Consider the following 13164-nt stretch of genomic DNA (forward strand, 5'->3'; position numbering starts at 1 on the left):
GAGATCGTGACCTGGCTGAAGTCGGACGCTTAACCGACTGCGCCACCCAGGCGCCCCTATTTCTTGATTTTCTAATGATACACCAAACTTCTTACAGGTAGGACTCAATTTGTCTTTGTAGGTCTCTAACATCTATCTTAAAATCTTCTTCATTTATTGAATAAACAAACGAGGGACTATATTTGGTAAAGTATTTACGAATCTTTCAAAAGAAAAGATTCAGAGTATAGAGCTCAGAGAATTACTTAAAAGCATATGACATCTTTCTATAAAAATTAAATTGATTCTAAAGAATAAATAAAAATGCCATGTGACACTATTCCAGAATGAGAGTGTCTTCTAAAGCTCTGAGGAGCCGTCTGCCAGGGGTAAACTCTTTTCTCTAGTTGGCATGTTGGGGGGTGTAATTTAGAGCCTCCCTAGATGGTGAACCTGTTCTGAATTTCTTTTCCTTTTTCATAAATTTGGGTAACTGTATAAAGCTAAGAGTTAATGAGAACATAATTTATTAATGAAATTGATTAACCTCATTGATAAGAGTGAAAAGTGTTTGTTCATAAAGCCTCATGTCTCTGCTCAGAGAAAATCCAGGGAATGAGTTACCTGAATTTAATAAAGTTAAATGGTGGCTAGCCAAAGCTGGCTTTGAAATCATGAGAATTAGACTGGAATCAGACTGAAATATCAACATTGCCTTCCAGCTGGGTAGATCTCTTGGGGATCTGAGAGACATCAAAGGTCTTCCGCTTAAACAAAACAAAACAAAATAAAATAAAACACCAAAACTTCCTTACCAGCCTGTTACTGCTCCTCAAAATTCATTTACTAGTCATTCTTTGAGATGAAAGCATTTGAAAACTGCTGTTGAATATTAAAAAAAAAAAAACCCTAAGATCTTTAGGCTAAATAGATTGATTTTGATTAGTTATTTACCTATTTAATCAGAGAGTGGGCATAGGCAAGATGTACTTTGGTTAAACAAAGGGAGGAAAAAAAGGTCTAGAGCAGGGGATCCCTGAAATTGTGTGCCAAACTGTGTGTCTTGGTGCATTCTCCTTAGCTTCCATACATAGTCTAAGTGGATTGGATGTCAAGATGATTGGGAATAGCCATTTCTAAAGCCAGTTCTAGCTGAATCAGAATTGAGGGGCCTCTAGACACATAGATTCTAACCCTGGAAATTCTAATCGAGTAGGTCTGGAATGAGGCCCCAAATCAGTGTTTGTTTGTTTGTTTGTTTGTTTGTTTGTTTGTTTTTTAAGTGTTTATTTAAATTCCAGTTTGTTAACAGACAGGGTAAGTTCAGGTGTACAATGTAGTGATTCAACACTTCCATACAACATCTGGTGCTCATCATAGCACTCCTTAATACCTATCACCTATTTTATCTATCTCCCCACCCACCTCCTCTCTGGAACATCAGTTCCAAACCATCAGTTTGTTCTCTGTAGTTAACAGTCTGTGTCTTGGTTTGCCTCACTCTCTGTTTTCTCTTCCCTTTTGCTTGTTTGTTTTGTTTCTTAAGTTCCACATATGAATAAAATTATATGGTATTTGTCTTTCTCTGACTAGCTTATTTCCCTTAGCTTAATACTCTCTAGCTCCATACATGTCATTGCCAATGGCACTAAATCAGTTTTTAACAAGTTTATGAGGTTGTATGCACAGGCAACCCTGTGTAGGTCCACCAGGGCTAGTTGTTAACACTAAACACTCACTCAACACCTTCCACTTAAGCAACTCACAAGTGATCCTCTCCCTTCTCTCTGAACAATTTCCATAGTGTATTGATCACTTACTGGCTGTAGATAGCCTACTGTCTTTTGTATGCCAGAAGACTGTATTTTTTTTAAGATTTTATTTTTAAGTAATTTTGTTAAATGTTTATTTACTTTTAAGAGAGAGAGAGAGAGAGACAGACAGACAGACAGAAAGCATGAGTTCAAGAGGGACAGAGACAGGGAGTCACAGAACTCTAAGCAGGCTCCAGGCTCCACGCTTGCAGCACAGAGCCCCACCTGGGGCTTGAACTCACAAACTGAGATCATGACCTGAGCCAAAGTCAGATGCTTAACTGACCGAGCCACCCAGTCATCCCCTATTTTTAAGTAATTTCTACACCCAGTGTGGGGCTTGAACCTACAATCCCAAGATCAAGAGTCACATGTTCTACCGACTGAGCCAGGTGCTCCTTAAATTCTGTATTTTAAAATATTAGTTTTTAATTAGGGTCAATTTTGCTTTCCAGCAGACATTTAGAGTGTTACTTTAGATCATCATGACTAGGGAGTTTATACGGGCATCTAATGGATAGAGAGCATCCTACAGTGCACAGGACCGTCTCCCATCACAAAGAATTATCTGGTCCAAAATATGAATTGTGTGAAACAACAGTACAACAGCAGCAACATTTTTTAAAATTCATTTATTTATTTTGAGAGACAGAGAGAGAGAGTGTAATCAGAAGAGGGGCAGAGAGAAAGGAAGAGAGAGAATCCCAAGCAGGCTCTGTGCTGCCAGTGCAGACCCTCACAAATCGTGAGATCGTGACCTGAGCTGAATCAAGAGTTAGACATTTAACCAACTGAGCCACCCAGGTGCCCCAAGAAATTCTGTTTTAAATAAACCAAAATAGGAAATAATATGTGACTTATTATGGGTATCATTTTTGCAGTGATAGCACACAAAACTCTTAATTACACTTGACCCTTGAATAATGCAGGGGGTTAGGGATGCCGACCCCCCCCCACAGTCAAAAATCTGAGCATAACTTTTGATCCTCAAATTTAATTAATAGCCTACTGTTGGCCAGAAGTCTGATAACATAAAGAGTTGATTAATATACATTTTGTATGTTATGTGTTACATCCTTATCTTACCTGTATTCATGTAAGTTAGAGAAAAGAAAATGTTATTAAGAAAATCATAAGGAAGAGAAAATATATTTAAACTCATGTTGTTCAAAGATCAACTGTAGTTGAAATATTCAAAGGAAAGTTCTCATCTCTTGTATCAGTTAGGATTAGATTCAGCTGCAAGTAACAAAAACTCAAAATAGGAGCACACAGTGCTGCTGTCCGAGAATGTGGCCTCTATCTTCCCAGTCTAACAAAGCTCTAAACAAAGATTAGAGCTCCATGCACTCTGCAGGAGGATGGAGGAATGGACTAAGAAAAAAATTGAGGGCAAACAAAGGACAAGTACCTGCTTTCTTTTAAAGGAGGTTCCCAGAAGTTGCTGTACAATAATTCCATGTATATCCCATTGGCCTTACCTTAATCATACAGTCATACCTAGTGACAAGGAAAGTTATCTTATAGTAGCATTACAGGTGGCTACATGCCCTGTCATTGTCCTACATCAAAAGATTGGCAATTTTGTTTTTCACCTATATGTTTTATGATAAAATGCTTGGGATATATATTTTGTTTCCTTGCTTCCTTGCCTTAATTAACTTTATCAATTAAATGACCAACTACCATTTCTCCCAGTCTCATTGGATAAGAGGGCATCTACTCTGCTTGTGAGAGCAGCCCTATAAGAATCACCTTAGTGAGCCTTGGGCAGCATATCATGCTCCTCAATGAGAGCTGAACAGAGGATGGAAAGGGTCAACAAAACCTCTTTTACTTCAGAGTTTGGCTCATGGCCAGCCTTGTTTAGGTCTTTATAAATCCAGATAGTATCAGTAGAAATGTGTGCCACATTTATTCAGAGTGCTAAAACAGGGCGGCTTCTTTTACTCTGGAGGAGGAAAAGTGATCACCATTTACTAAAACCAGTATTTATATATATAATATTGGTGTGGAGCCCATTGTGGGGCTTGAACTCACAAACCACGAGATCATAGCCTGAGCCAAAACAAGCCTCCCTCAGTAAACCGACTGAGCTACCCAGGTGCCCTTAAATGTATGCATATAAAACAGAAATACAGTGGGCCATATATTTAGACTTTTGTTAAAGTGAGACTCTGCACATCATAGTCTGATCACTGACCAGGTCTAGTACTGGTCCTGCTGGAGATTGGCAGCTGTGAGCAAGACGTATTACCTGACTGGCCTCAATTCCATCAAATCACAGGATTGAGTTCCATGACCTGGTATCAGCTTCTTAGGGCTGCTATGATAAAGTACCACAAACTGAGGGGGTTAAACAACAGAAATTGAATGTCTCCCTGTTCTGGAGGCTAGAAGTCCTAAATTAGGATGTTGGTAGAATTGGTTCCTCCTGAGGACTGTGAGGAAGAATCTGTTCCATGCCTTTCTCTTAGGTGCTGGTAGCCCCAGGTGTTCCTTGTCTTGTAAATTCTATGTCTTTATGTGACCTTCCCTCTGTTTATGACTCTGTGTCCAAATTTCCCTTTTTTATAAGGACACCAGTTCTATTGGATTAGGGCCCAATCTACTGACCTCATTTTAAATTGATTCCCTGTACAAAGACTCTATTTCCAATAACGTAACTTTTTGGGTGGGCACAATTCAACCCATCACCACCCCTAAGTGCCAGTGCTGTTTTCTTTGTTGCACTTGGTTGAATGCCAGTACCTTAAAGATCCAGACTGAAAGATTAGATTCCTGAATTTGTCTTGACATCACGCCAAAGGATTAAGGTTGAATGTAACAACACTCTTGTGGAGACAATAGTGAAGTACAAATTATAAAGCTAGAGGGTTGGAAAGTGGGTATGGTGGCCTGTCTTGGACTTTCATTTAAATTTTTTTTAATGTTTATTTATTTTTGAGAGAGACACAGAGAGAGAGAGTGTGAGTAGGGGAGGAGCAGAGAGAGAGGGAGACACAGAATCCGAAGCAGGCTCCAGGCTCTGAGCTGTCACCACAGAGCCCCATGTGGGGCTTGAACCCATGGACTGTGAGATCATGACCTGAACCGACATCGGGCGCTTAACTGACTGAGTCACCCAGGAGCCCCTGGACTTTCATTTAAAAATCAGCCTGGCTAAGGTCCTTTTCTTACATAGTGGGTATTGAACCATTGCTTCAATACTGCATCTGATTTTTGCATTAGAAAAATCTTTTTTTGTGTGGAAAATAGAAATATTTTTGTAGGGTGTTTCTAGGAAATTTAGGAGCCTTGGGACTTTGTCCCCCCCACCAACTATTTTGTGATGAGAATGTCTCAGTTATGTAATTTCTGTCTTCCTTTTTCTTTCCTAGCCAAACTGCAATCAATATAAATTACCAGGATGTCCCAGAGACTTTAACCCCGTGTGTGGAAGTGACATGTCCACTTATCCTAACGAGTGTACTCTGTGCATGAAAATCCGGTAACATAATTTTACAGTATAGACTAGTCCTTTTCTTGATTTTTGATTACTTAGGAAGTAGTGACTCTTTTCTTGGATGTAAGAATCAAATGTGACATAGTAGTTGTGTTTTCAGACTGACATTTAAAAAGACAATCCTTGGGGCGCCTGGGTGGCGCAGTCGGTTAAGCGTCCAACTTCAGCCAGGTCACGATCTCATGGTCCGGGAGTTCGAGCCCCGCGTCAGGCTCTGGGCTGATGGCTCAGAGCCTGGAGCCTGTTTCCGATTCTGTGTCTCCCTCTCTCTCTGCCCCTCCCCCGTTCATGCTCTGTCTCTCTCTGTCCCAAAAATAAATAAACGTTGAAAAAAAATCATTAAAAAAAAAAAAAAAAAAGACAATCCTTCAGTTCATTTTCCAGGTCAAAGTCAGAGAGTGACATTTGTGATTAACCAATTATACACTTGATAATCAGGTTATGTTACTCTTCATGGATGGGCAATTTCCCCAAATTAAGAGTGTATTAATAGTTAAACTATGAAATATTAAATATTCTTTTAAATTCAGAGGGCACGTGCAGGTACCTGTACAACCTGCAAAACTAGTTGGGTTGAATTATTACTAGGTAATAATTCTACCTAGTAGAATGCTAAGTAGTGTGTTATACATGATGCCTTTCATGTAACTCACAGGTGACTGTGACATCTCCTGTACGTATGAAGCAGGGCGAATCACAGGATTAAGACACATTTCAAATAACCATGTAGTGCCAATATTAAATTCATGAATTACTCAGTTTATTGCGCACTTTATCACACAAGTTAGTCACAGAAGAAAATTAGTGGAGGGAATTAATGAACCACTCTGAAGAGGATCCAGGAAGGAGGTGTCACAAGGTGAGCAGTGAGGCACCTGTCCAGTCGTTGGACCTGAGACAAACTTCGGCCTGGATTTCGGTCAGGTCACCTTCTGTGCTGACAGAGCCTCCAGCAGCATCTGTTTTGACACAGTATCTTTGCACCTATAGCTTGGGTGGTCAGTCGGCCTTCAAATGTCTCCTAGACATTTGAAGCTCCTTCACTTGAGGGTCCATTTATTTGGGTGTAATGGTTATACCGGACTCTAAGTCCTAGATTCTGACAAACAACTAATATGGGCGCTCACATTGGCCGCTGAGACTCACATCTTGTCTTGCTGTAACTTAGCTTATTGTCTACTGTGAGTAGGAATCACATACAAAGTATCACACCATGACAAGGTAGGCTGCATTGTATTTCGGGGTCCTTTCTCTAATGTCAGTCTTCAGTGAGTTACCTAGGTCTTCTCATAGTGATTTTTTTTAGGTTAGTGCCCTGTGCCTTAGGGTCAGGGAAAAATGGCAGAATTGGGGCCCTATTGTTTACTAGATTTAGCTTTAAAAATGATTAAGTAAGCATCACCTTAGAATCTAATGTATAATGACATGGGTCTTTTTGGTTCAAAGAGTGGGACAGTTTCAGTGTGGTAGGTAGGTAGTAAATGTGTCTTTATGGTTGTTCAATTTGCAGGGAAGATGGTCATGACATTAAAATAATCCAGAGTGGACCGTGTTGATGGAGCAGTTTATAGAAGAGAACTTGGAGAAACCACCTTCAACAGTATGCTAGATGAATTCCATTTCCCCTTTTTCTCTTTCCTATGTTCTTTTGCATGGGATTTGTTAGCCCACATTTTCTGAGAGGAGGTGTGAAAGAGAGCTATGTGGAGCAATTGATAATTAAAACAAACACAAAAAAAATCCTTGTTTCTCGGCTTTTGCCTCTTGAGTTAAGCTTATTGCCCAGGTGACTTGTGCATTGCTTTATTTCCCTGGAATAAAATCAGCATTGTATTCAAGTACTGCTGTTCTCTGTTGAATACCCATTCTTACTCTGCAGCCTCCTGGTGACTCTTCCTCACAGGCAAAGATGAATTTTGTAAGGGAGAAGTGGAGTTATTGTTGAGAGGGAGAGCTTTATTCTACTCCCCCCTTACCTCAAATCTTACATAGTTAATGTATATGTGCCTGGGACGTTGTTCTGCACAAAACAAATAACTGTGAGACACTTGGAGCCGATTTTAGGCAGAGCTGATAAAGTCAAAGAATCATGCAGGTAGAAATATTTACTAGAGTCAGTGTCTCCTTTCAATAGTTGCCCATCAGGGTTAATGTAGGAATTTGGCTTTTTACTCCTTTTAGACCAGTGGTTCTCAACTCTGGGGTGATTTTGCCTCCAGGGGACATCTGGCAATATGTCTGGAGGCATTTTTGGTGCCACTATTTGAAGGGTGGGCACTACTGACATCTAGTGGGTAGACGCCAGGGATGTTGTCAAACATCCTGCAGTGACCCAGGGTGGGGGGTGGAGGGGGCGGGGCAGCTCCCAACAATGAAGAATTTTTCAGTCCAAAATATCAGTAGTGGTGAGATTGAAACATCCTGTTTTAGAGGTTGATACAATATAAAGAATAGACATTAACAATAATAAAAGCGACGCGGGGGGGGGGGGTTGCTTTAGAATGATGTTTCTAGGTACAGGATTTTGAGTCAAGTCCTGGGTGCAAGTACTTTCTAGCACCAGGAAACCATGAGCCATGAGGCAAGAGGTAGCTGAGAGAGCATGTATTGGAAAGAATATGGCTTTTCGGGTCAGCTAAACCTGAGCTTGGATTCTGATTCCAACACTTCAGTTTTTTATATGGAAAACGGGATTAATGCTCAACTCATGAAACCATGGAGAGGAAACTGCTTAGCACAGTGCTGGAACACAGAAACTGCTGAAATAGTACCTGCCATTATTTCAAGGACCTCTCTTAGAGAGGAAGATACTGAGGCCCACAGAGGCAAATCAACTTGCCCAACATTATAGAACACACTGAAAGTCTGGAATAGAAGCCTGGGTCTCTAAATCCCCAGTCCTGTTGTTTATGTGGAGTAAAGGCAATAAAGTGGGAAATTCTATAACATAAATGGGCTACAGTTAATGTTCTGTAGTTGTTTTTGGCTTAAAATTTTTATAAAAGTAGTATATACTCTTTGGAAAATTAAGAAATACATAAGTGTATTTAGAAAGTGAAAGTTATGCCCATATAGCCTCCAGAGGTAACCACCATTAACTTTTTGGAACATAGTCTCCTTTTTGTTCTCCCTAAGTATGTATGTGTATATCGAATCATACAGACACACAGAGACACAGACGAATCATACAGACACACAGAGACACAGACGTATACACCCTGTCCCATAAAATGGCTCTTCTCTTTATATTGTTTTTTTTTAATGTCAATATAGTTTGTTCTTTTCAAAAGCTACATAGTATTTTATTATTGTGCCATAAATTATCCAAGCTCTACTGATCTATATTCAGCTTGTTCATTAGGATTATCTTTGTTGAAATTGGAAGAATCCCAACTCAAACTAGTCTTAGCTAAAGAAGGAATTCATTGTCCCATTTAGTCATATTTGCGGAAGAGCAGGCTGCTGTTAACCTCAGAGGGTGCCTGCAACCAGAGACCTTAGTGCACTAGAAATTGCCATCTCTCCGTGTCTCATCTCTTTATTTTAGCATAAACAGCTTCATTCATAGACTAGCTTCACCTCCTGTGTGAGAGACAAAATTGGAAGTTCCAGATTCTATCCTAGCAACTTTCTGACCTAACAGGAAGTAATTCTTTTCTATCGGTTCCAGGTGAAAATAATCCTGGAGTCATAGCCCCAACAATCTTACTACCTGAAAAGAAAATGACTCTTTCCTGGACAAAGACCCTGACTGGTTCATGTTAGATTATACATCCACCCTTCTGAAGAATTAAGGTGTTATAGGATTAGTTAAGCTGAGATGAGACCTTGGGTTCACTGTTTCCCAGAGGGAAAAAAGGGAAAATCCGAGAGGAAAAAAAATCAATAGATGTTAACTGTAGGTTGTTTACAACTTTTAATGATTATAAAATGTTTCAGAGAACATTCTTATACATACATCCTTATCACTTGAAAAAAATATATATACATGTACACACACACACACACACACACACACACATACACAAAATGAGAATAGTTTAAAATTTTTTTTTTAAGTAGGCTCCACACCCAATGTGGGGCTTGAACTCATGATCCTGAGATCAAGAGTCATATGCTTTACCGACTGAGCCACCCAGGGTCCCCTAAAAATTAAAAAAAAATTTTCTTAATGTTTATTCAGTTTGAGAGACAGAGACAGAGCACAAGTGGGGAAGGGACAGAGAGAGAGGCGGGGGAGAGAGAGAGAGAGAGAGGAAGAGAGAAAGAGAGAGAATCCAAAGCAGGCTCCAGGCTCTGAGCTGTCAGCACAGAGCCCATTGTGGGGCTCAAACTCATGAACTGTGAGATCATGACCTGAGCTGAAGTCAGCCGCTTAACTGACTGAGCCACCCAGGTACCCCTAAAAAAAATTTTTAAGAGAAGTTTATGCTCATGTAGTACACACTGGTCATTTAGTATAGCCAGCAACTCTCTCTTCTTCTGCCCTAAAGTACTATTGCTTCTGCCTTCCATTATCCTTTTCCACTTTACTCCCAACTTCTGGCTGAATGGAGCTGCTGCCTTCTTACATGATCCAGTATCCCTGAATCTGGAGGTAGACAGAAGGGTAAGCACCTGGTCCAAATTAGACCAGTCATGATCTGTCATAATTCCCACTACCCTAATCACAGGGTTGGTCTGCAGTGGGTTTGTGACTGTTCAGAATCCATCCTCAGGGAAGAGCCCTTTTCCTTTTAGGTGGTGAGATTGAGAGGCTGTGCTTCTGGAAGCTGCTGGAAACCGTGACCCCTCACTATGGAGAAAGACTGTAGTAGGAGAGCATGATGCCAACATGCCCAGGGAAACATGTCCCGTCTTGCCATGGGTCAGGCTCAGTTGGTCAGCTTTTCCTTTGACTCTGTGAGCTGGCTCACTATCCATTCAATATTCCACCCAACACACTTTTTTTTTTCTTTTTGCTTCTAGCAGTTTGAATTGGGTTGTTATCACATAAACTCCTCAACTAATAAATTTTTTAAAAAAATTTTTAATGTTTATTTATTTTTGAGAGAAAGAGACAGAGTGTGAGCCAGGGAGGGGCAGAGGGAGAGGGAGACACAGAATCGGAAGCAGGCTCCAGGCTCTGAGCTGTCAGCACAGAACCTGATGCAGGTTTCGAACCCACGAACTGTGGATCATGACTTGAGCCGAAGTCAGATGTTTGACAGACTGAGCCACCCAGGCGCCCCTCAACTAATAAATGTAAGCAATTTGGAAGTGTGGGAAGTAAAAGGGTCTCCCTGTTTTAGTCTCATTCTCCTTTCCTGTCCACTACTAGTACAATGAAATGAAAGACTTTTGTAGTCAGTAAGAACTGTTAATAATATTTCAAAATAAATTCAAAAGTGTCAACATGTATTATAAGAATTTCATTACAGTATTGTTTTTGTGACATTGAACTGTAATACTTCCATGCTTTTATGTATAAACTTTTATCTATTATTATAGAACAAATATATATATATATATATATATATATTCTATAAATGTGCTTTTCTCTTGTATTAGGTTATTTTTATATTAATATATGTAGTTTCTTCATTTTAAAAACTACATAGTATTCTGTTATATTATTGTGCTGTTATTTAGTCTCTGTTGAGTTATATTTGGATTATTAGAATTTTCTTGGTTGAAAGTGGAAAATTCCCAACTTATATTAGTCTAATTAAAGGGAGAATTGGTTCCTGGATATAGCAGTGACCAAGCATATGAGCTCAAAGTCACATATATGCATTCATGGAAACTCTGTTTCCCCATCCATAAAGTGAGGACGATAATAGTACCTATTTCACAGTTTTGTTTGTAAGGAGTAAATTAAATAATACATGGTAAGTTGCTTAGCACACGTGAACTGTTGGCTATTTTATAGAAAACTATACCTTAAAAAAAGAAACAACCTGTTTTTTTGACTTCTCCCTGGCCCTGTAAGAATATATCGTGTATATTTTCCCAAATCACTACATACAGATCTATTTCATTGCATTCTATTATATGGGCATACCATAATTTATTTGTGCAATTTCCTAGTGATGGACATTTAGGTTGTCATTTTATACCTTCGCAAATAATGTTGCAGTACCATCTTCACACATGTATCCTTCTTTATTTGTGAAAGCATTTTGTAGGATAAACTCATGAGGCTGGAATTACTTGATTAGAAGACAGACATTTAAAATGTTTAAAGAGGCGTGTCTGGCTGGCTCAGTTGGGAGAGTGTGTGACTCTTGTTCTTGGCGTTGTGAGTTCAAGACCCACACTGGGTGCAGAGCTTACTTTAAAAATGTTGAAAGAGGCCGCAAAATTTCCTCTCTGAAAAGGTTGGTCCTATTTATGCACTTTTTGTGGTAAATGAGTGCCTGGTTTTCTTTTCACTGCCACTGTTGTGTAACAGAAGCAGTGCTGCACCAGAGAGACTCAGAGTTGTATTACAGATTCAGAGTTCTTTCCACCATGTATTAAATAATTCCCTTTCCCCTTCTTAAAAATATTCTGATTATAAAAGTGATATGTAGTAATTATAATCACCTAAAGTAAGTGGTGAAAAGAATAGTACAAGTCTATGGAGAGTTCTAGAATGGAAGCTCCCAGAGAATAGAGATCTTGCCAGTCTTACTCATCATGGTGTCTTCAGTGCTTGGGACAGTGCCTAGCACAGGGCATAGTTGTTGATGGAAGGAATGGATGCTTAGGAGGCCTCACAAAATAATGACAACAAAATCACTAACCTCCTGAATTTCCTTCCTTCCCCCCAAACAGGCAAGATAAACACACAACCGCACACCACAAGAGAAACAGGCTTTGACTTTTGCCTAACAGTGAATTCCTTCCTTCCTTCCTTCCTCCTTCTTTTTGCTTTCTTTCTTTCTTTCTCTCTGTCTCTGTACTATGTATGCATGTATGTATTTTGTATAAAATTTTTAAATGTTTTTATTTATTTTTGAGACAGAGAGAGGCAGAGCATGAGCAGGGGAGGGGCAGAGAGAGAGGGAGACACAGAATCCGAAGCGGGCTCCAGGCTCCGCACTGTCAGCACAGAGCCCGGTGCAGGGCTCGAACCCACGGACTGTGAGATCATGACCTGAGCCAAAGCCAGACGCTTAACCGACTGAGCCACCCAGGCACCCCAAGCATGTATGTATTTTGAAAGAGAGAGAGAAAGAGAGAGACAGCATGCAAGTGGGGGAGGGGCAGAGGGAGAGAGAATCTTGAGCAGGTTCCACGCTCAGCACAAAGCCCGATGCGGGGTTTGATTTTTTTACTGTGAGCTGAAATCAAGAGTGAGATGCTTAACCAACTGAGCTACCCAGGGGCGCCCCAATGGTGAATTTTATTTGTGTTCCTATGTTAGTCTGAAAAAGAGAACAGCACTGAATGCCCAGGTGATCTTGAGCAATTCTAGGAGCATACCTTACACTTGATTTAAGTTTTTTTTTTTTATTAAGTATCCACTTTATATCTGATCATTCACTCATGTCTGCCATGAACATTTGTGGATATCTATTACAGGCTGAGCACTGGGTATATAATAATGAATAAAACATACCCCTGGCCCTGCAAAATCTACAGGATCACTCTTTTAAATTTCTCTGAAAAGCAGAACAAGTCTCACTTCTGGAAACCCAGAATCTGATGTTTGCTATAGACTGTAAGTTCCATGAGGTTTGGAGCCATATTTGTTATGTTCTTCACTACAGTCCCCACCTGGCACACAGCAGGTACTTAAAAAGTATTGTGGGCTCACTAGCTAAAGTCAGTTCCATTCTGTTGGCTTTTGCATTCTATGGCCAGATTTAGGATGGCAAGAGTATCTTGAATAAGAGAATA

General features: G+C 39.9%; 1 protein-coding gene and 1 long non-coding RNA gene across 2 annotated transcripts in view; both read left to right on the forward strand.

The window, feature by feature from the left end:
* SPINK2 (serine peptidase inhibitor Kazal type 2) overlaps positions 1 to 7136 on the forward strand; it is a 12620-nt gene extending 5484 nt beyond the window's left edge. The window contains exons 3-4 of the mRNA XM_040482787.1: positions 5174 to 5283; positions 6809 to 7136. Of these exons, the coding sequence (XP_040338721.1) occupies positions 5174 to 5283; positions 6809 to 6854 (156 nt within the window). The 3' untranslated portion in view covers positions 6855 to 7136. The remainder of the gene's footprint in view (positions 1 to 5173; positions 5284 to 6808) is intronic.
* A 1347-nt stretch (positions 7137 to 8483) lies between these two features.
* On the forward strand, positions 8484 to 10332 carry LOC121032336 (uncharacterized). The gene is made up of 3 exons (XR_005791245.1): positions 8484 to 9093; positions 9792 to 9907; positions 10039 to 10332. It is a non-coding gene; the product is annotated as an uncharacterized LOC121032336 (long non-coding RNA).
* Positions 10333 to 13164: the final 2832 nt, after the last annotated feature.

This window comes from Herpailurus yagouaroundi, unplaced genomic scaffold (genome assembly GCF_014898765.1).
Source record: "Herpailurus yagouaroundi ecotype Mexico unplaced genomic scaffold, PumYag 28, whole genome shotgun sequence".
In the NCBI taxonomy this organism is placed as follows: domain Eukaryota; kingdom Metazoa; phylum Chordata; class Mammalia; order Carnivora; family Felidae; genus Herpailurus; species Herpailurus yagouaroundi.